Source organism: Salminus brasiliensis, chromosome 13, assembly GCF_030463535.1.
Source record: "Salminus brasiliensis chromosome 13, fSalBra1.hap2, whole genome shotgun sequence".
In the NCBI taxonomy this organism is placed as follows: domain Eukaryota; kingdom Metazoa; phylum Chordata; class Actinopteri; order Characiformes; family Bryconidae; genus Salminus; species Salminus brasiliensis.
In genome coordinates this window covers 22,968,084-22,990,679 of record NC_132890.1, presented here as the reverse complement: position 1 = coordinate 22,990,679, position 22,596 = coordinate 22,968,084, and the positions used below count along the sequence as shown (strand labels likewise).

General features: G+C 41.6%; 2 protein-coding genes across 4 annotated transcripts in view; one reads left to right on the top strand and one right to left on the bottom strand.

Moving 5' to 3' along the window:
- LOC140574985 (F-BAR and double SH3 domains protein 2) overlaps positions 1-8,937 on the bottom strand; it is a 119,917-nt gene extending 110,980 nt beyond the window's left edge. For all 3 annotated transcript variants that reach the window (XM_072695086.1, XM_072695087.1, XM_072695088.1), the window contains exon 1: positions 8,736-8,937. In XM_072695086.1, the coding sequence (XP_072551187.1) occupies positions 8,736-8,756 (21 nt within the window). In that variant the 5' untranslated portion in view covers positions 8,757-8,937. The remainder of the gene's footprint in view (positions 1-8,735) is intronic.
- A 7,026-nt stretch (positions 8,938-15,963) lies between these two features.
- On the top strand, positions 15,964-22,192 carry LOC140575306 (P2Y purinoceptor 2-like). The gene is made up of 3 exons (XM_072695567.1): positions 15,964-16,003; positions 21,055-21,544; positions 21,674-22,192. Exons 2-3 carry the CDS (start codon positions 21,071-21,073, stop codon positions 22,190-22,192), a joined length of 993 nt encoding a protein of 330 aa, XP_072551668.1. The 5' UTR covers positions 15,964-16,003; positions 21,055-21,070.
- Positions 22,193-22,596: the final 404 nt, after the last annotated feature.

Here is a 22,596-nt window from a genome sequence, read left to right as displayed (position 1 = left end):
ATCAATTACACACAATTCCTTAAATGTAATCAGCAAGACATGATCGATGTCTGAAGTTTGATTAGGTTTTACACGGGCACTACAAGACTAATGCAGACAAGAAGTAATGGAAACTAATGTACACCAATTAGCATGGCGCTAACTGCATGTGTCAAACCAAGTGGAAATTTTCATGTGGAAATCTTGACAAGACTTATTTGGCATTTGTCACTGTATGGCTCATTGTTATTTATAAAATCCACCCAAATATGGACAAAACCAGGCCTTTAGATGGTGCTACTGTTAATTTTGTGTATTTTGTTTTAATGGATAACAGATCATATTTATAGATCTTGCTCTAATACTCTCTGATAGACTTGCTTATTAGGGTTCTGTATGGACACTGGATGACACTGTGGGTCATCTAGGAGTTAGGTTATCCATTCAGGTCTTCCACCCTCTCATTCAGGTCTTCTTTTTTTTACGTCAGATGTCACCATGAACTGAATTATTATTATTATTAGGGACACACTAGCCAGGACTAGAACAGCACAATTTATATTTTAATCATTTCAATTCTAATTTTCTTTTTCCAGAAAGTAGGGCAGGCTCTATTAGAAAAGACTGGGTGGATTGATGGCACTCTCTCCCTACAGCACACCCAGTGTGATGCTAGCTCATGTGTCAGAGCTGGGGACCCGGTGCTTTCCTCAGAGCGCTTTGGCTGCCCAGTGATGATGCATCAGCGGCAGTTTGAAAAGAGACGGTGGCTGACTACACGGGGAAGCATTGCAAGTGACGGAGGGCAGGTTCTAAAGGGCAGCTTGGGTAATTGGCTGTCTAAATTGGGGAGGATATTTATGTTTTTTAGCTGTTTTTTTATCTCAACATTACATTTATTACAAGGATAAGAGTCTTGTTATTGGTATAGCATGTTTTGCTGGGGATTTACACCCTTGTCGATCATGTAAAAGGTAGCATTGCTACCCACATTGCTAGGCCAACCACTATACATTTACCTTACATTCACAGCATTTAACTGACACTCTCATACAGACTGACTGATCGTCGAATCATGTCACACAGGTAGATGTTCACAGTTCCCAAGGACTCTTATTGGTGTAGTGTGGTGTAGCGAACTCGCCCAGCCCCAGGTGAACCCTGGTTTGCCAAGGGGCGGTGTTATTGCCCACTACTCTACACCAACCACCCACAAGTCTATTAGCCCACTTCAAACACCATCATGTCTTGGGTAAATGACTACACTTGGGTCATGGGGAAGATTGCCTTTATTTCTTGCCAAACTATCACTTTAATATCAGCAAATGGACGCGCAAAATAATCCCACACCAGCTGGATGGTGAATCTGCAGTAATTAAAGCTCAGCTCAGAAGGCCTTGGGGAAGACTGCAGCTGCGCCTGAAAAGCAGAACTGAAAGTTGCCCAATTGTTCTGATTCTCTTCCAGTGAAGAATCTCCCGAGAACTTCGACTTATTTAAAGTGATAATTCAGTGAAAAATCTCATTTACACAAGCAATACTGAGAAGCTAGTACAGCTTCTTGGGGAAATGGTAAGGGGTGTATTTACCGTCGCAGTACATCACTGTACTGGCAAAACTGATTCAACTGGATGAGATTTCATCAATTTTTCACAGAATAATATAATAGTTAAGTCAGCATTAATGAAGATCCTGCTTAGCGCTGCTACTCTGTGCTAAAGGGACGTCTTTTACATCTGCCTTTGCTCTGATTTCTTCTCTTAAATTTGCACTGGAAGAAAGCAGCGGCTGTTCTAACTTGTATGAAGCCCTGGGAGCCCTCAGAGACCCCCTACCACCCAAGCAACACACACAGTTAGTAGTGAGAAGATGATTAATTGGACTCCAAAAGGCATGAAGTTAAAGATGAAACATTGATTGCAACATTTTAAGCAGGATTATCGTATTATCTTTCGTTATTTTAGAGTAAAAATAGTAACAAATAAAACAAACACAAAAAAACAACAAAAACATGCAAAAGTTTGGGCACCCCAATAGAGAACTTTTACCTTGGTATCAGAATTTAATCAGATTTATTAGGGCTATGCCTTGAGTTTGTAGTAATCAAAACACCTGTTTAGTGCAAAAGACCTTAAGGAAGATTTAACAGACGCTGGAATGGTGCTGCACGAAACCTGCACAAATACGACCTTCGTGGAACCTTTCCTATGCCCTCACCACAAAATTCAGCACCATCAAGTTTTCCCAGGAATATCTAAACAAGTCTGGTTTATTCTGGAGATAAGTCCTGTGGACTGATGAAGAAAAAAATAGCATTTTGGAGAATAATGTATACTGCATTTGTTGCCCTACAGGAATATATGTTCATATAATAGTAATAAATTGATGCGATTTTTTATGAAATAGAATCTTCACACCAACTCTGACGTACTTTTGCTTTCTCAGGGCTACAAACTCCACCGCTCCCATAAATTTAAATATACGTGCATTCGGTCTAAATAGGCCTTAAAGCTCTGACACTATGATTTAAGGGATTGCTAGTTTGATTCCCGGATCATACTGCTTGCCATCGATATTCAGAACCTGAGAGAGCACAACTCGCTGTGCTCTTTCTGGGTGAGTAGATGGCGCTCTCTGATAGCTTCTCTCGAACCATATTCGTCGTTTGTGATCATTTGTGGCCTCTGCCTTTAATCCATCAGTGCAGTAAACACACACGTACACACTAGTAAGTAAAAACACACAGTCGGCACCCTTTACTACAGAACCCAGGTAGCAGAGGGGGTTAGGGGCCTTGCTCAGCTTGCAAACCCACAACGCTGTCATCAACAGCCTGGTGCTCTAACCACTGAGCCGCCACAGCCCCACCACTGCCCTCAAAAAAAGGGACTGAGCCACTATCACTATCCGCTGACATGTATATGAAGAACATCGGTTACTGGCTTCAGCCTACAATTCCCATATCCGTGCCGCGCTAATGAAAAATATATTGAGAGTAAGAAAGATAATTTGTCAAAATACTGACACTTATGCAACTATAACTCGAATATGAATCATGCCAAAAACGTTTAAATTAAGGTTAGCACTCAGTTAGTACTACTGAGTAATAACTGAGTCGTAACCAATTCAGGTCATTGTAAGGACAGAGCTTTACACCTGTAGAAAGAAGCAGATAAGATAGTGAGGTCAGGTGCCACTACAGGTGATGGTGTGCTCAGCAGCCCCTCGCAGTTCGACGGGCCCAGAGGGACTGCACCAATGAGCCTGGGCAGGCCGGCAAACACCTGGGGACTCGCTGTTAATTACAGAGGAACTGCTCCACTTGGCAGGAAAGGATTCAGCCTAATTGGTTCTGTAACCCCTAAAGGTTAGGCTAGGATAACGCAGAACGCAGCTGAGGAGTAAATCTCACTTTACTCGCTCTTCTCACCTCAATATACAAACCCAGGAGAACAGAGAGGTCACTGCCTCAAAACACAGGTTACTGGAAGTGTTACAATACACATACTCACTCTTTAAAGGCCAACAGGACAAAAACTAGATGAACATGATGAACTGACCACTGACCCCAGCTGCAGTCAATCAGCCTGGACATGATTGGTATCTCAAGTTTGCTAGGCTAACACTGCTAACAAACACTGGACTTGGTAAGACATCAATCACGCCTTGGTAAATACGTGTCGAACATCATAATTTATTTGCTTAAGAAATCAATGGAAAAGCTACATAAACTGCTGGATAGACCATGTTTAAACTTTTAGGCTAAAATCGAGTGATGAGGTGGGAGGGAAACGGAAGGCCATCCTACCCAATCTGCCCCATCACATATTATTGCCATTTATCTTGGAATAAGTGAGATTTTACTATAAAGGAAGTATTTCAGATCTTGGGAGATCGTTTGAAAAACAAAGCTTGGGTCCAGATTTCTCCTGGACACTGCGCAGTACTACGTATAAAAAAATACATATACATATGTACACACATACATTTAAAAACTACAATAAATGTCATATTATATATTTGTGTATTGAAACAACTCTATAGATGACCAACTTCTGTGTAATGCAACTCCTCATTGCAGAACATCATTCTGTAATAGGTTCAGTCTCATATCAAAGTGAGTGAAACAACCCTGACTTTCTTTTTCTATGTAAATGTAGCCACAGTGTTGGGAGTCACTGCTGGCAGGCAGCTCGCAAACAACACGGGTCAATCTCAGCAGCAAGCTTATGGCGTAAACCAACCCAGTGTGCATGATATAAACAACACTAAACTAACTAGGCCTGAGATATGATCTATGATGAGGTATGATCTGCTGTCCTGTAAAGAAAAAATGGATGAGCGTTTCCAGAAAAAGGAGGCCAGCAAGCCAGTATTTTGCCAGTATTTTGGTTTCTTACCAAACGAATGGGGACATCCTCTAGATTTACCATCCTCTGGAGTTGACCAATTAGCAAGCACATCTCAGGATACGTCGTCTCAGTTCAACAGTATGTAACAATTTCACCCTAAAATTTAGACTCATGATCACTGACCATAGTGGGGAGAATGGAGAATGTCATTGCACTAACAAACAGAGAAGGTAACGTTAGGTAATTGTAGCGATGATGGAGACGGTAACGTTAGGTAATTGAAGCGATGATGGAGACGGTAACGTTAGGTACGTATAGCGATGATGGACACAGTACTGTTAGGCAAGTGTAGCTATCATTAAGACAGTAATGTAAGGTAAGCGTAGCGATCATGGAGACGGTAATGTTAGGTAAGCGTAGCGATCATGGAGACGGTAATGTAAGGTAAGTGTAGCAATCATGGAAATGGTATCATTAGGCAAGTATAGCGATCATGGACACAGTACTGTTACGTAAGTGTAGCGATCATGGACACAGTACTGTTAGGCAAGTATAGCGATCATGGACACAGTACTGTAACGTAAGTGTAGCGATCATGGACACAGTACTGTTAGGCAAGTGTAGCGATCATGGACACAGTACTGTTACGTAAGTGTAGCTATCATGGAGACAGTAATGGAGTAAGTGTAGTGATCATGGAGACGGTAATGTAAGGTAAGCGTAGCGATCATGGAGACGGTAATGTTAGGTAAGCGTAGCGATCATGGAAATGGTATCATTAGGCAAGTATAGCGATCATGGACACAGTACTGTTAGGCAAGTGTAGCGATCATGGACACAGTACTGTTACGTAAGTGTAGCGATCATGGACACAGTACTGTTAGGCAAGTGTAGCGATCATGGACACAGTACTGTTACGTAAGTATAGCGATCATGGACACAGTACTGTTAGGCAAGTGTAGCGATCATGGACACAGTACTGTTACGTAAGTGTAGCGATCATGGACACAGTACTGTTAGGCAAGTGTAGCGATCATGGACACAGTACTGTTAGGCAAGTGTAGCGATCATGGACACAGTACTGTTACGTAAGTATAGCGATCATGGACACAGTACTGTTAGGCAAGTGTAGCGATCATGGACACAGTACTGTTACGTAAGTGTAGCGATCATGGACACAGTACTGTTAGGCAAGTGTAGCGATCATGGACACAGTACTGTTACGTAAGTATAGCGATCATGGACACAGTACTGTTAGGCAAGTGTAGCGATCATGGACACAGTACTGTTACGTAAGTGTAGCGATCATGGACACAGTACTGTTAGGCAAGTGTAGCGATCATGGACACAGTACTGTTACGTAAGTGTAGCGATCATGGAGACAGTAATGGAGTAAGTGTAGTGATCATGGAGACGGTAATGTAAGGTAAGCGTAGCGATCATGGAGACGGTAATGTTAGGTAAGCGTAGTGATCATGGAAATGGTATCATTAGGCAAGTATAGCGATCATGGACACAGTACTGTTAGGCAAGTGTAGCGATCATGGAGACAGTAATGGAGTAAGTGTAGTGATCATGGACACAGTACTGTTACGTAAGTGTAGCTATCATGGAGACAGTAATGGAGTAAGTGTAGTGATCATGGAGACAGTAATGGAGTAAGTGTAGTGATCATGGAGACAGTAATGGAGTAAGTATAGCGATCATGGAGACAGTAATGTATGGTCAGTGTAGCGATCATGGAGACAGTAATGTATGGTCAGTGTAGTGTAGTGTACATTTACGTTTTTGTCCAAGCCTACACTAAACCCCATTAACCGTGTACAGCTCTAATCTACAGTGAGGGTAAACTGAGCCGAACACTGGCCTGGAAACGTCAGCAAGACAATGACATACTTCCCTCCTGTCAACATATTTCACAAAAACAAACTGATCCTCATTACATGGGCCAAATCTAACAGCCTTTCCGTCACTTCTCATTAAAGCTGGTCCACTGATTCTCCTCAAAGGTTAGAAGACATCTTGCCTGAAACTGATGCTCAGCAGGACCACAACAAGTTCATGCCAGGTGACTGTTCTGAAGACGGCTGACTTCATTCTGGATATTAATCTGCACTGTAACACCTTTACTGTCCTGTTAAACTGTTCAGCATGGCCAGGCACTTGGCTGGTAGCTGATGGATTGGCTCCACTTAAAATGGTCTTCTTTTTACTTACAGGGCTTTTCTTTTCAAGCTAATGCGTCTTTGTAATGAAGGACTGGAAGAAGGCTGAAACACATCAATAAGCCTTTCAATAGGTGCAGAGCAAACAACCACAGGTCAAAAGCACGGTGAACCCAGTGCATAGGAAAGGAAAAAGCAGAGCAAGTCCAATGTACAGCCAGCCCATTGGACAATGAGCCCAGTGGAGACACTGAACAAGTCCAATGCACAGTGAGCCCAATGGACAGTGAAACCAATGGGCAAGCTTGATGAACAACAAGTTCAATGGACAGGGCACGAAAAAGACAGCTGGCCCAGTGGACAGATAGTTTGACCAACAACAAGTCCAATGAACAGCGAGCTCCAATGGACAGCAAGCCCAGTAGACAGATATCTTGACAAAAAAACATGTCAAATGGACAAATAGCATGATAAAGCAGTTTAATGCACAGTGAGCCCAGTGCACAATGGGCCCAGCGCACAGTGAGCCCAGTGGTCAGCGAGCCCAGTGCACAGACAGCTTGATGAACACGTCTAAAGCAGAGTGAGCCCAATGGACATCGAGCACAGTGTACAGCTATCTTTAACATTTCCAACAGACAGTGAGCCCAATGGACAGAGAGCATGATGAACAGTCCAATGCAGAGTAATCCTAATGCCCAGAGAGCCCAGTGGTAAGTGTGCCCTGTAGACAACAAGCCCAGTGGACAGCTATCTTGAGGAAAAACCAGTGGAGAGATGGCTTGATGAACAGGTCCAATGCAGAGTGAGTCAAGTGCACATTGAGCCCAATGGACAGCTATCTTTAACATGTCCAACGGACACCAAGCCCAATGGACATATAGCTTGATTAAAACACGTCCAATGCACAGTGAGCCCAATGGACACTGAACCCAATGATAGATAGCTTGATGAACAGGTCCAATGCAGAATAAGCCCAGTACACACTGAGCCCAATGGACACCAAGCCCAATGGACAGATAGCTTGATGAACAAGTCCAATGCAGAGTGAGTCCAGTGCACATTGAGCCCAATGGACACTGAGCCCAATGGACAGCTATCTTTAACATGTCCAATGGACAGTGAGCCCAATGGACTGGTAGCTTGATGAACACGTCCAATGCAAGTCCAAGTCCAGTGCACAGTGAGCCCAGTGGTCAGCGAGCCCAGTGCACAGACAGCTTGATGAACACGTCAAAAGCAGAGTGAGCCCAATGGACACTGAACCCAATGATAGATAGCTTGATGAACAGGTCCAATGCAGAATAAGCCCAGTACACACTGAGCCCAATGGACACCAAGCCCAATGGACAGACAGCTTGATGACCAAGTCCAATGCAGAGTGAGTCCAGTGCACATTGAGCCCAATGGACAGGTAGCTTGATGAACACGTCCAATGCACAGTGAGCCCAATGGACACTGAACCCATTGACAGATAGCTTGATGAACATGTCCAATGGATAAAACCAATGGTTACTGAACCCAAGAGACAGTCACATGAAAAAGACCAAACCCCAGTGAAAGCAAAAGCCCGGTACAACCCCATCTACAGTACTGGGGGGGGATGGACAGCGAGCCCACGGGCAGCAAATGACAGCAATCCCAGTGGACAGTGAGCCCAGCTGACACTGAAGGCAAAAGCACAGAAAATACATAACGGAGCCCAGTGAAGCCAACAGTTAGCCAGTGGACCCAAATGGACAGTAATGCAATACACAGAGCAGGCTCAAACAATAGCGAAGCCAGGGTCTGGTTGGCTGCTTCCCTAAACGGACAACGACCCGAATGCACAGTGAAAGCAAAAGCCCTGTTAGAGCAAACACAGACCCAGAGACCTAAACAGCCCTGGCATGGTCTGTTCTGGAGCCTGAACTTCATGTTGAATGTGTGAAAGCTGTTTACTGAGCAGCTGGACCGCCGCTGCTTCGGCGCTTCTCCAGTCCAGCCAGTCTAGATGCCTCCACAGCGCTCTAGGGGAGCCTCACTTACAGTGAATACCCATCAGGGTAACGACGGACCATCATTACCATGCAGTCTATGATTAGAGCCACCACAGGAGCTGAAATTAGGAATTTGGGCGACAGAAAGCTCCTCAGTCTGAAGCAACTCCACCATAACTTCTGTTGAACAAGTTTTTGGTTTAGAGAGGGAAACAGAAAGCAGGAGGGTTTTTTAATATGGAGAAAACAGCGGCTCTTACCTTTCTCGGCGGAGGCTGCATGTTTGAACATCGACATGCATGTGGAAATAAGAAATAAATCCAAACAAAGCCCTCCTCCAAAACACGAACCAGCTGTGGCGGCGGCCAGGGAGGGAGAAGGATGAGAAGACCCGGACCAGAGTGCGGTTCAGGCGGCCATGACAAAAACGCAGCTCCGCTGTGGCGAAGCCCCTGAGCAGAGCAAACACTGCGGCTGGGAAATAAAGAGACAGAGAGAGAGAGAGAGAGAGAGAGAGAGAGAGAGAGAGAGAGAGAGAAAGGCTGCGGGGTTTCCCGCAAATACGAGGCACAATAGCGACACATGGAGGGAGTTTAGACCGCTTTTATTTATTGTTATTTTGAGCGGAGGCGCAAAGTGGGAAACAGCGCCACTCTGCGGAGAAACGCGTCAATTGAGCCGCTTCGTTTCCCCACCCGTATTCCGAGCAGCCGTGAAAGCGCTATTCCACATATTATTATCCACAAACATAGACATTACTAACAAACCAAACCCACCAGGAATTCTGCACGAGGCTTCTAAAATATATATGATTTTTGTTTATGATCATAAAATGTAGACATATCTGAAAAAAATAAACACTTTTTATTTCCGGGGACTATTTTCCGACACAGCACCCTGCACGTATCCTTCCACCATGAATGTAGTTTAATGTAAAAACTGTAGTTTCAGGTCAAAATCTTCTCAAAAATCCCCCCCAAAAAGTTTTTAAAAAGTGCCTCAGGCAAAAGGCAGTGCATTCATAACTTATAGAGAGGTTAGAGGCATTCAACTCTTCTGACGTCTGGCTCCGTTCACCACCACTGTGAGCGATTTTCACTGGGTACGTTTATCTGGATGGAGCGTTTCACAACAAAACCCCTCTGAATGACTTTGCTTACAACTTACCTGTGTAATGATGTAGAGGGTTTAAAAAACAGGTGGAAATCCCCTTTAAGAGTCCTGCTAGTTTGTTTGCTACTGGATCAGTTACATTATAAACACTGGAGCCTAGATTTTCCTGCACAGCACTCTCGATCTTATGCTGGGCTGTTCTTGCAAAACAGGCCTGTTGTTAATAATTAATGAATTAATTAATTAATTAATAATTAATTTTTAATGTATGTTTTAACCTAAGTGACTATGGTGTTTCATAGTCAGATTTGAAGATGAAAGTAAACAAAGTTAAAAACATATTAATCTGTTTTTTTTTTACGTGTCAAAGATGGATGAAAATAGAATACTAATTAAAAAGACGGTAATAACACATGAGCAGATTCAATGAAAACCTTACTAATATACCGTTATATTAATTAGATAAAGAAATATAACATAAGAAAAATAAGAAAATCAATAAAAATAAAAAAAAAACGTTAAAATGTATCAGAGATAGGAAGTGGGAAAGTGGTGCCTCAGCGGTTAGAGCTCTTCTTTTTGTAATTTTTTTATCTTTTTTTTATCTTGTTTATATCTCCGTATATACGTAAAGTTGTATATAAGTATTTTATAAGTAATCTACTCTTCTTTTTTTTTTTTACTATTTTCATCCATATTTGACATGTTAAATAAACGTATTAATATATATTAAAATAATTTTTAGAAAACTATATATATATCCGGGCTATTGATGACAGGGCTGTGGGTTCGAAGCTTGCCACTGTTGGGCCCTTGAGCCAGGCCCTTCACCTCGCGTGCTCACAGTCCCTTCTGCTTCTAACCGCCGTCAGATTCTACGGTTAGTGTGGTGACGTGAGCGACGTCTCACCTGTCCAATCGCCTTGTGAGTGTGAATCAGTACTGACCAATGACAGCGCACGAGGGCGGGGCGTTTCAGAAAACGGGTAGGGAAAAAATGACGCAGCGTCTGTAGAGCAGCCTAGCAACAAGGAACCGCAGTCGAGCGGGAGAGCAAGATCGATCTACGCTCAGGGCCTCAGCAGAACGATAATCAATAGCAGACTTATCGATTGCACTCTGTCCATCTCTCTCTCTCTCTCTCTCTCTCTCTCTCTCTCTCTCTCTCGTTTGTGTGATTGAGTCCCACTTTTTTGAACAATGACCTTCCTGACCATTTGTTTACAATACTGCAGCTCAGTCGCTGGACCTTTCCAACCCTGAGATCCACCCCACACCAACATGTGATATATAGGCAATATAGATTAGAATAAATGGATTTTCCTTATGTCCAACATATATCCTCATATTGAAATATTTATAATATTATATTAATTATATATTAATTAATTATATATTAATAATTGCCACATACTAACATATAGCTGCCATTATATAGCTTATTTGAAAGTGGGCTTTTCCAAATATAAGACATATATTTCAGCCCTATATCAACATATCTAAACATACATGTGTGACATATTTTAGTCTCCTGTGTTTATTTCCTCAGTAGAAATGATATTAGAACAAATACTAATAACATTCATACAGAAAGTCATGGTTTTACATCACTAATCTCCAAATCTCTCCTCATAGCTATCATACAACACCAGAAACGATGAATGAGCATTGCTGTGAGGATATGATTGCATTCAATGATAAGAGCGTTATTGTGGTCAGGATATTGGAGGGTGGATCACCACCCCACCTTATCCCCAACTCCCCAACTCAGCCCAAAAGTACTGGATGGAGCACCACTATTCCAGAGAACACGGTTCCACTGCTCCACAGCTCAATGCTGGGTGCTGGGGGGCCTTACACCCCTCTAGCTCATGTCTGGCATTAGGCATGGTGCCAATAGGTTCATGTTTATCTGCTTCAGAGAGTCCTATTCTATTGGCAGTACTTCTGTGTGTGCATGTGTACATCTGTGTCAGCAACAGGTGCAAATTAAAGTAGCTGAATGCATTCATTAAAAGTGGTGTCCATAAATATCTGGACATATAGTGTGACATATATATATATATATATGATATATATGATATGAATATGATCCCTATAAGCACATGTCTATACACAGAGCATATTCTGCAAATGGTATTTGCTGAATGTTAAGTTATGAGGAAGTTAATGAAGTTACTTAATTACGATGCTTTTGAGAAACTCGCCGCTGCTGGGTTGGCTCATGTCCGGGACAACATTACTGTTCCAGTTAATGAGGATGTTTACTTCTTTGGAGGTGTGTGTGTGTGTGTGTGTGTGTGTGTGTGTGTGTGTGTGTGTGTGTGTATGTGCGTGTGTGTGGTGGAACTCAAGATGGATGTGGATCTGAATTGCTCAACAAGTGTGAACTCTCCACTGTCGGCTCCTGTGCACTCTGTGTGTGTAACCACCCTCAAAGCCTGACTCTGCCTCTGACTCTGATTTTGATTCAGACTCAAATCCTGAATGTGATCTGGTTCTCACTCTAATACAGACTCTGATGCCGACTCTTATTCTCACTCTTTTTCTTTTTCTTATTATGACTCTGATACTGATTCAGAGTCTGCCTCTGATTCTCACTCTAAATTCAAATTCAAATTCAAATTTTATTTGTCACATACATAGTCATACACAGTAGTGTACTTGCAACTTGCAGTGAAATGCTTTTTAGACAGTCTGCCCACATCAAAGCTATACAATAAAGATCTAAATTTAAACTTAAACTAAACCTTAACTTAATGAAATCAAGTGCAAAAGTGCAATTTTTTTAATTAATTAAATAAAAGTTACATTTAAGTTAAATTTAAATTAAAAATAAAATATATAGATATATTTATACATATAGAAATATAGAAATAAAAGAAGTAAGAAAATATACAGATGGAATAGTGACTTTTACTTCTCGCTTTTTTACTTAATATTTTTCTCATGCTCTGATTTTAAGGGCCTTTTCACACTTGTCCTGAATACACAAGTCTGCACCCAGGTCTAAATCTGGGCTCGTTTTAAGGGAGGTGCTCATTATCTCTGGTTTGCCTCACACTGTGGATCAATTGCGCGTCCCTTTTCTGCATGCATTTTTGTAAAATAGTAAGGCCTAGCTAAAATAGTAAAGGCCTAGCTAGTTTATTGATTTCCTATATTTTCCTTGTATACAAACACTCAAGTGGTGAAGAGCAGCACTTTTCTGCAGTTGCGGGATTTCACTGATAGGAACACCTGCAAACAAACTTATACCGAGTCAGAGTCTGACTCTGGCCTTTACTCTGGTTCTGATTGTGATTCTAACTCTAATACTTATTCAAAGTCTAACTCTGATTCTGCCCTTGACTCTGATTCGGATTCTAACTTCAATACCGTTTCAAAGTCTGACTCTGATTCTGGTTCTTACTCTAATACTGATTCAGAGTCTGACTTTGACACTGACCTTGACTCTGATTCTAACTGACTCTAACTAAGTCTGACTCTAACTCTGACATTAACTTTAAATTCATTAAAACATTAAGACATTAACATTAAATTCAGATTCTTACTCAATTCAGAGTTTGTAACTTTTCAGATTGTAACTTTAATATCGATTCAGAGTCTGACTCAGGTTTTTAACAGTGGAGGCGATACGTTAAAACAGTCATGTGAAAAAATAAACTAATCATGCAACCCCAGAGTCCACTGGAAGGGAACCCCAGCTCTCAGATTTCAGGAGGACCAGAGATTGATGCTCTGGATCACTATCTGGGTTGAAAACAGCTTTCACACTTAACCAAATGTACTGAACTTGCTGAGCAGGTGGACCTGGGTCCAGAAAAAAAGCTCTAGTTTGAAAACGCTCTTACTCTGATTCTGACTCTTTCTGTAATACCGATTCAGAATCTGATTCTGACTCTAACATTTACTCTGATTCTGACTCTATCTCTTATATTGATTCAGAGTCTGACTCTGACCTTAACACTGATTCTGATTCTAATTCTAAAACTGATTCAGAGTCTGACTCGGTCCTCGATTTCTATTCAGATTCTAACTGATACCGAATCCGAGTCTGACTCTGATTCAGATTCTAACTATAATATTAATTCAGAGTCTGACTCTGACCTTGACTCTGATGCTGATTCTAACTCTAATACTGATTCAGAGTTTGACTGATACTGACCCAAAATCAGTTATTTACAGCTTCCCTTTTGTTTATTTTTTTGTTAAATTAGTTAAGCCTAGTGAAGTTGTAGTAAAGTCTTATTAAATCATGTTATACATTATAGATCTTCAGCATTAAAATGTTGATTGTAAACCTAAATGTTGAATACTAATAGTAAACAACAGTCTATATTAAAATAATATTTAGTGGCATAACTGAGCAGAACTGTAAGTAGTTTTATTTATTGGGTGTTTTTTCAGTGCTAGAATACAGCAGCTAGAAGAGACTTCAGGACCTGTAGACATTTATGGTGACATTTATTTTTCCAGTTTATTAATTTATTTCTACACTGATGTGACCCCACCACTGCGCTGTGCTCTTAAATTATTATTATTATACTTTAATTACTTTTAGCACAATTTGGCATCATTCTATAGAGAGCAAAAAAGCCGGCAAACATTCAGGAGGTGAGAAGGTTTTCCATCCGACCTTCAAGAAACTGTTTCTTTGCTGAATTCATAATTAAGATTTAGTGAAATAACAAAACCCTATTCACCCGTGAGCAATTATTGGCACCCTTGCTGACAAAAGAAGTCTCTTTTGTTTATCAGCTTTTTCTTCCACTGGAAACTTTTAGTGAGGTACAATTATTTAAAGTAAAACTTTAAAACTGAAGGGCAAAACCATTTCTTTTTGGCTCCAGGGGTTTAGCATTAGGCTTAGACCATTATTATAACACATAGGTACATCTCTCCAGGTCCCTGTTCAAAAGGTTAGTCATAAATGATCGATTAAAGTAACCAAACCATCTATACTGTTGAACTGCTCTGATCATAATCATAATATAATAATCATGGTGTAGTAGAATGTAACAAACATAGTCATGGCAGTGGTGGTCAGAGTAATGAGAGTAATGATAGTTAATAGTGTTGATATTAATAGTGGCAGATAGTTAAGAGTCCATTTAGGTTTTAACATGGTCATTAGGCAGGTAGCAGTGGTAGGAGGGTGTGCCACTGGTCTGGCATGGGTGGGGGGGGCTGTAGTCGGACTGGTAGGTGGCAGCTGGTCTGACGCTGGTAGAGGGGACCTCAGTGGGCAGTCTTCCAGCAGGTCGGGCTGAGTGACCATTTACTTGGAGAAGGTAAAGAGACAATGTCTTGTTAGAGGTGTGGACAATGGGTCGTAAAGCAGTATTAATGATTGGCAAAAAGGAGTGATTGCATTTGGACATAGCATGAGGGAAGTAGCTGAATTTGTTGAAATCGAAGTGTATACGGGTCTACCAGCAGTGGCAGAAAGCCCAGTCTACTGGAAGTACTCGTCAGAATTGCGTCCGAAAGACAAAACTGCTGGACAGGGACCGTCTGGCATGTTTCACCGCTCGTGAATGAAAATGGCCTCGCTTTCAGGCAAGGAGCCCGGAATAAATAACCTGTAACCTGTCAGTAAAAACTTGATTTCAGGTCCTTGGCCTTCCCCTGGGTCTCCTCCCAGGTGGTTGTGCCCGGTATACCTCCAACGGGCAGAATATATATGACACACAGGCAGCTACACATAGTGGTGTTATGAAGTAGCAAAAGGTTTAGGAGGATGAACATGCCTGAAGCCCCTCCTCCCAATCCCATGTCCTGTAAACACCACCTTTAACCTTGTTCACTTGTCCATGACAAGTCTTCACATCCCACCTCCACCCTTTCTCCCCCCCGTTTTAGCTTTGTTATCTCTTAGTCCTGGCTCCACTCATCAGAGAAGAGGGACTGGATTCCTACCACATGCTGAACCCTCCTGAAGCCTCAGTGAAGTTCTCTGAGCTCTCTCCCCTCTCTTACAGTCTCCTCCCAAATCATCAAATGTCGATGAGAGGGGCCGAACTAGCAAATGTAATACTCAACATCTTACATCGACTCTTACATCATGACAAGTTATGCAAACAAAAGTGTGTGTGTATGTGTGTGTGTGCGTGTGTGATGTTTTGACTCTGTTGGCTGAAAATCCAGTGGTGAAGAGCGGGCCGAGGCCTGTTTTACTTCACATGACACCCACACACACGCACACACCGACATACACACTCACACATACACAGAGGTGACCGTTCAGAGCTGCAGGCTGGGGCGGAGCAGAACAGGTATGCAGGGTGGAGAGAGAAAAAGACAGACAGAAAGAAAGAGACAGACAGACAGAGAAAGCGCAGGAGAGAGAGAGAGAGAGAGAGAGAGAGAAACACTGGGGTTGCTTTTCACCTGGATTGCTTCAGTCAGTACGGTGAGTACTGTTCTTTGTGTTTTACTGAAACTCATGAACGTAAGCTCTGTAGTCGCTATATTGGCCGCCTCTGCCAAGCTGCCACTGCTGGGCCCTTGTGCAAGGCCAATCAATCCTCTCTGCTTCAGGGGTGCTGTAGCACGATTGACCCTGCGCCCTGACCCCGGCTTCCTGAGGCTGGATTGTGTTCAAATGAAAGTGAAACTTCTCATTTGAGGTGTAACCCTTTAAAAATAGCTACTTTTATTCCTCACGATCAAAACTACTTACAGCAGGTACTGAATAATGACACCAGCCCTAGGTTTAATCTGTTTAATAAGAAGCATGGTGTAGGTATGGTACAACTTATCAAGTTGAACTTGCTTCAAATGACAGATAATAATATAAAAATAAATAATAAACAAGTAATATAGATATGCCAAAATACTCTATATATACATGTATATATTATATATATTGGCGCTATATACTGAAAAACATGTATCTCCAAAATGGTGACTTCACAGGAGAAGGTAAAAATGTAAAAAAATGATTCATGTTTTTTTTTATTGCACAGGAGCGATAATTATGCTGTGGGAAAAACATAAAACATATACACCACCCCCACACATGCTGCTGTGCATATATAGACACAACAGGCCCTTATAATTGTCTTCTAAGTAAGAAACATAAGGATACAGAATTTTCTCAAATGCATCAACATCGCCCATTACAAAAATCATTTTCTTTGTAGGTGTAACATATTTGTAAATTCTGCTACCCATATGGACATACACCAGCCCTAAAGGGGGACTTTTCATGTTATTCCATCACTTTCCACAGACCGCAGCAATTTCACCATGTCGACTCAAAACACACCTGCAGTCGTCAGTTGGGCAGATGCTTCAACAGCTGGGGGTTAGGTTAAAAACCTGAGCACTTTGTCAAGATTATTAACCCAATAACAAGCCTGCACATAATGCGACCCCTCAACACAGCGAGGCTGATTACACACTGAGGTGAATTATTCAGTAACTACAGGGACTTCTGTACAAACTGTTGGGGCTATTATTTGGTAATAGAAGTCTATAAGAACACGTTCGGCCTGCTGGTGGTCCTTAGGCTGTTTAAGGGGTTGAGAGGTTAATGAAACCAAACTGAAACTGAGAACAGGCTGGAAAGCATGTAGTCTCAAAAGCCTTTCATACCATTGCTCAGTTCCTCTACACTCTTGAAAATGAAAGAAGAGAGAGAGAGAGATGGTAAAGCCATTTTGCTGTTCTTTTAACCGCTTTCATGATGAGTCTTCAAGTTTAAAGCAATGCTGACTTCCTGGTGTTACTGCTAGACCATCAAGCTGAAAAGTCACATTTTTAAGGCTTGCTTTTATGTTCTTATCTGTAGTGAATGGGCTGTTCGCTGCAATCACTGCTGCTCTGAATTCCTTTGATTTAAATATCTGCATTTTTGTCCATTTGACTAGAATATATTACATTGACACAATTTCACCTCAATTTCAGTATATAATAAATTGATCAGATCAGTACAGCCCAGCATAACAACTCACTTGCCCCCCACCAGTTTGTACATGAGCCCCCATAGTCACTGAGTAATGGAGAAGGATGGATCCAACTCCAGCTTTGAAGGCATGCTCACTTGTAATAAAAACCCCAACAAAAATACATCTGACTTTTATTTTGTTCATGTGCAAAGGATGTTAATGTCTGAAGTAAAGTCAATGAATGAGTAGCAGAGAGCGAGCAAGAGAGAGAGAGAGAGAGGGAGAGAGAGAGAGAGAGAGAGAGAGAGAGAGAGAGAGAGAGAGAGAGAGAGAGAGAGAGTTAGAAGCCAACAACAGCTGGTTCATGTTAAAGTGTTGTGTCCTGCTCCAGGGTCTGGCATGTCTGGAGCAAAATGTTTAGCAGATATGAAATCAGAAAGAAATGCTGTTTTGATGTTTAGTGTGAGATCTGACCACTATCTAAACGGTTGCAGATGACCATCCCTGCAGAGCGTTCGTATGCAAATGAGTCCTGTAACTAAATACACACTAATCACTTATAATCAGTAACAACAACAGCAGAACTCACACAAATTACACACAATTACAACTGAAACACACACGTAGAGACAGAACAGAGTAGAACAGAGTAGAATACTACAGAGCAGAATACAACACTGCAGAATGGAATGAAATGCTGTATAATAGAGTAGAATAGAATACTGTAGAAAAGAATAGAATACAATAATGTAGAATGGAAAAGACTAGATTGCAGTAAAACAGAACGAAGCACTGAGCAATAAAATAGAAAACTATAGAACAGAATAGAATGTAATAGAATTCTGTGCAATACATTAGAACAGAATACTGTCTGACAGCATAGAGTAAAGCACTACAGAACAGAACAGAATGCAAAATTGTAGAATAGAAAAAAATAGAATGCAGTAAAATTGAATGAATCACTGAACAATAGAAAAGCATACTATATGACATAATAGAATGAACGTAATAGAATACTGTACAGTACATTAGAATAGAATACTATTATTAATTAAAATACTATAGACCAGAGTAGACCAGAATAGAATACTGTAGAATGGAAAAGAATAGAATGCAGTAAAATGGAATGAAGCAGTAAACAATAGAATAGAATACTATATGACTTAACAGAATAGAATGTAATAGAATACTGTGCAATACATTAGAACAGAATACTGTAGGACAGCATAGAGTAACGTACTATAGAACAGAACAGAATAGAATAAAATCCTATAGAACAGAACCGAATGCAAAATTGTAGAATAGAAAAGAATAGAACGCAGTATAATTGAATGAATCACTATAGAAAACATACTATATGACATAATAGAATAAATGTAATAAAATACTACGCAGTACATTAGAATATAATACTATTATTAATTAAAATACTATAGACCAGAGTAGAATAGAATAGAATATTGTAGAATGGAAAAGAATAGAATGCAGTAAAATGGAATAAAGCACTAAACAATAGACAAACATACTATATGACATAATAGAATAGAATAGAATAGAATACTGTGCAATACATTAGAACAGAATATTATAGAACAGCATAGGTTAAAATAATGTAGACCTTAATAGAATAGAATACTATAGAACGGAATAGAAGTATACAATAATGTAGAATGGAAAAGAACAGAATGCAGCAAAATTGAATGAAACCCTGAACAACAGAATATAATACTATAGAACAGAGTTAGAAACAATACTATACAATAAAGTGGAACAGAATACTGTATGAAATCATGAATGGAAAAAATTATCATCTATAATAATTTCATAATCGCATCACAGCTCTCTGAATTGTAACTGAATCGTATTGTGAGGTGCATAGTGATTTCCACCCCTATTACACCCTTAGTAAAGAATAGACTATAATGCTGTACAATATAATAGAATACAGTACTATAGTACTGTTCTGTACTATACTGTAGTAGTAAAAATAAATTAATTTAATAAAGCTAATATGTACATTCTTGTGACTCACATAGTAAAGAGCACATGAACCTTTAGAGTTTACGGAGTTAAAATGCATGCATTAAAAAAGAGCAATAAATTCTGAGACAATTACGCTCTATTTGCTCTCCATTATTATAGCAGCGTGTTGGCCGTGAGTCCATGTGCTCAGGTGTGTGTATGTCTTTCTCCTCAGTGAAATCACCACAGACTTAAGCTAACACTGCGGCAATTAAGTAGGATTCCAGTGTACACGGCGCAGTGGCGGCAGACTTAAACTGTTGATTTAACACAGGTGAGTAACTTCAGTGAACCTGTGTTTCACAGGTACACCTCATGAGCTTACTCAGAAGATCATATTCAGTCCTGATCTCACGAGACTGACAGCAAATCACCCTTACATCACACACATGTTTGAACTGTTTAACAACCTGTTTACTTTGAATGCAAACTCCCCTTTGTTACACTGGGCCCGATCCAGATTTGCTCTTACAGGCATTCCTAGAAGTGGCAAAGTCTGGTCCAGGTGCAGTGGTGGCTTAGCTAGTTAGAGTGCCGGGTATCGATAACAGGGTTGTGGGTTCAATTCCCGGGCTCGGCAAGCTGCCACTGTTGGGCCCTTTACCCTCTCTGCTCCCCGGGTGCTGGAGTTGGCTGCCCACCGCTCTGGGTGTGTGTGTACTCACTGCCCCAAGTGTGTGTGTTCACTACCACAGATGGGTTAAATGCGGAGGACACATTTCGCTGTACAGTGTACACTGTACTATACTGTTCTGTGCACTGTTCTGATGTTAGATACCCCGAATGTAATAGATCAGGCTGGTTTCACACTTGCTACCCCTGTGTACTGTGATAACGAAATACTAGTTAATCCTGTTGTTCTACACACAGGTTATCTGGTAGGTCTGCAGGCCTCACCCAGGCCTCATCAGTCAGCTGAGAAAAGCTTCACACAGCTATTGCTACTTGGCTGCTACAACCGTTAACACTGTGGCAAAGTTCTACAGACATGTCTTTTCCAAACTGATCGGTCACTTTTCTTTGCTTAATAATGGACGTAGCCTCAGAAACCTCAGTCTTTTTTTTTTTTTTTTGCAAATTCTCTCATTGTTAAGCAAAGCGACCAGTTTGACTGTCATATTTGATGTCTATAATTTGCTTCTGTAGTTGTGCACTGGAGCTATGAGGCGAATGTAGCTAACATGTAGCTAATGGACGCTTATTAGCATTTAGCATGGTCTCAAACAAAATATCTTTAATAATGATGAATGTGATGATAAAAGATTGAAAGGGGTGAATGTAATATGTGGACACCTTTTAGTGCAAACAGACAATAATCATGTAATGCTGTTTATGACCGAAAAAGTAGCTGGTTAGCTATCTGTTAGGCTAACCCTGACAAGCATGGGGGGTAACGTAGGTGGACAACAGCCTATACGGCAATTTATACAAGAAACTAGGTGATCTAAGAAACATCACATTTTCATGAAATCGAATAATTTGCTTGTTTGCTATATTAGCCTCCTACACTCTTCAACATGATCTCCCGTCTTCTCTTCTCCTGCGGCAGATCTCCATGAACCAGGATGACTACCTCAAACCTCTCCACTTTTGCCAACAGCAGTGCCCCGTACCGCTGCAAGTTTAATGAAGACTTCAAGTACATCCTGCTCCCCACTGCGTACGGCGTGGTGTTTGTGGTCGGCCTGTTGCTAAACATCACTGCCATGTACGCGATCCTGTTCCGGATCAAACAATGGAGCCCAAACACTATCTACATGATCAACCTGACCGTGTGTGACACTCTCTACATCCTCACCCTGCCTTTCCTCATCTACTACTACGCCGATAAGGACGCGTGGCCCTTCACCGAGTCCTTCTGCAAGCTCATCCGCTTCCTCTTCTACGCGAACCTCTACGGCAGCATCCTCTTCCTCAGCTGCATCAGCCTTCATCGCTTCCTGGGCGTGTGCCACCCAGTGCGGTCCATGCACTGGGTCAGTCCACGGCGGGCTCGGCTGGTTTCAGTCGCCATTTGGACGGTTGTGCTGGTCTTCCAGGTCTGTTCAGAGACACTAATGAGATAAGAACTTTTAACCCATTGAATTATAATATCTACACTGTTTCCTTTGCATATTGTGAATATTCACAACCAACCCATTGTGTGTGTTTTTTGTATTTCCGTCCAGGCGCCAGTGCTCTACTTCTCCAGAACCAGAAGTGCTGGGAATGACCTGGTTTGCCATGACACCACAACAGAGGAGCTCTTCAACCACTTCTTGGTGTACAGCTCAGTGATTTCTGTCCTGTTCTTCATGATCCCCTTCGTGGTGGTGCTGGTGTGTAACGGTCTTATGGTGAGGAAGCTGCTGGAGTCCAACACCATCGGCGGGGCCACGTCTCAGCGCTCCAAAAAGAAATCAGTAAAGATGATCATCATTGTCCTGCTGACCTTCATGCTATGCTTCCTGCCTTTCCACCTGACCCGGAGTCTGTACTACCTCTTCCGCCACCTGAATGTCAGCTGTGGCCTCCTGGAGGGCTCCAGCATCGCCTACAAGGTCACCAGACCGCTGGCCAGCGCCAACAGCTGCATAGATCCCATCCTCTACTTCATGGCTGGCCAGGGTTTCCGGAGAAGCATGAACAAAAAGGGCAAGAAAGGCCAGAGGATTGATAAAGAGAAATATCTGTCAACACCGTTATGAGTGAGAGAACATGGAATACTTCTTTAGAAATCTAACTCTCGCTGGATCTGTTGCCCATCACCAATGAAATTAGAAGCTCTTGAGCAGCCATGAGCACATAAGCCTAAGACCACCGTATTGCCAAGTGTGGGCTAGAGGGGTAGAAAGCCACCCAGCATTGCTGGAACTGCATTCCCTGAAACAATGGAGCTCCATCCTACCTTTGGGATAAGCTGAAGTGTCGGAACTAATCATACACAATCATCAGTACCTGACTCTACTGACACTCACACTTGTGAGGGTGAATACAATCAAACAGTCCTCACAACAGTATTCCAACATCTATTGGAAAGCCTTTCCAGAACTGTGGAGACTACTACTGCAGAAAAGAAGGGCAAGCTCTCTGTAGATACCCCTGATTTCAG

Coding starts and splice junctions, on each gene's coding strand:
- LOC140575306 (XM_072695567.1), top strand. CDS start 21,071: ATGACTACCTCAAACCTCTCCACTTTTGCCAACAGCAGTGCCCCGTAC. Junction 21,545..21,673: donor CGGTTGTGCTGGTCTTCCAG/GTCTGTTCAGAG, acceptor ATTTCCGTCCAG/GCGCCAGTGCTCTACTTCTC.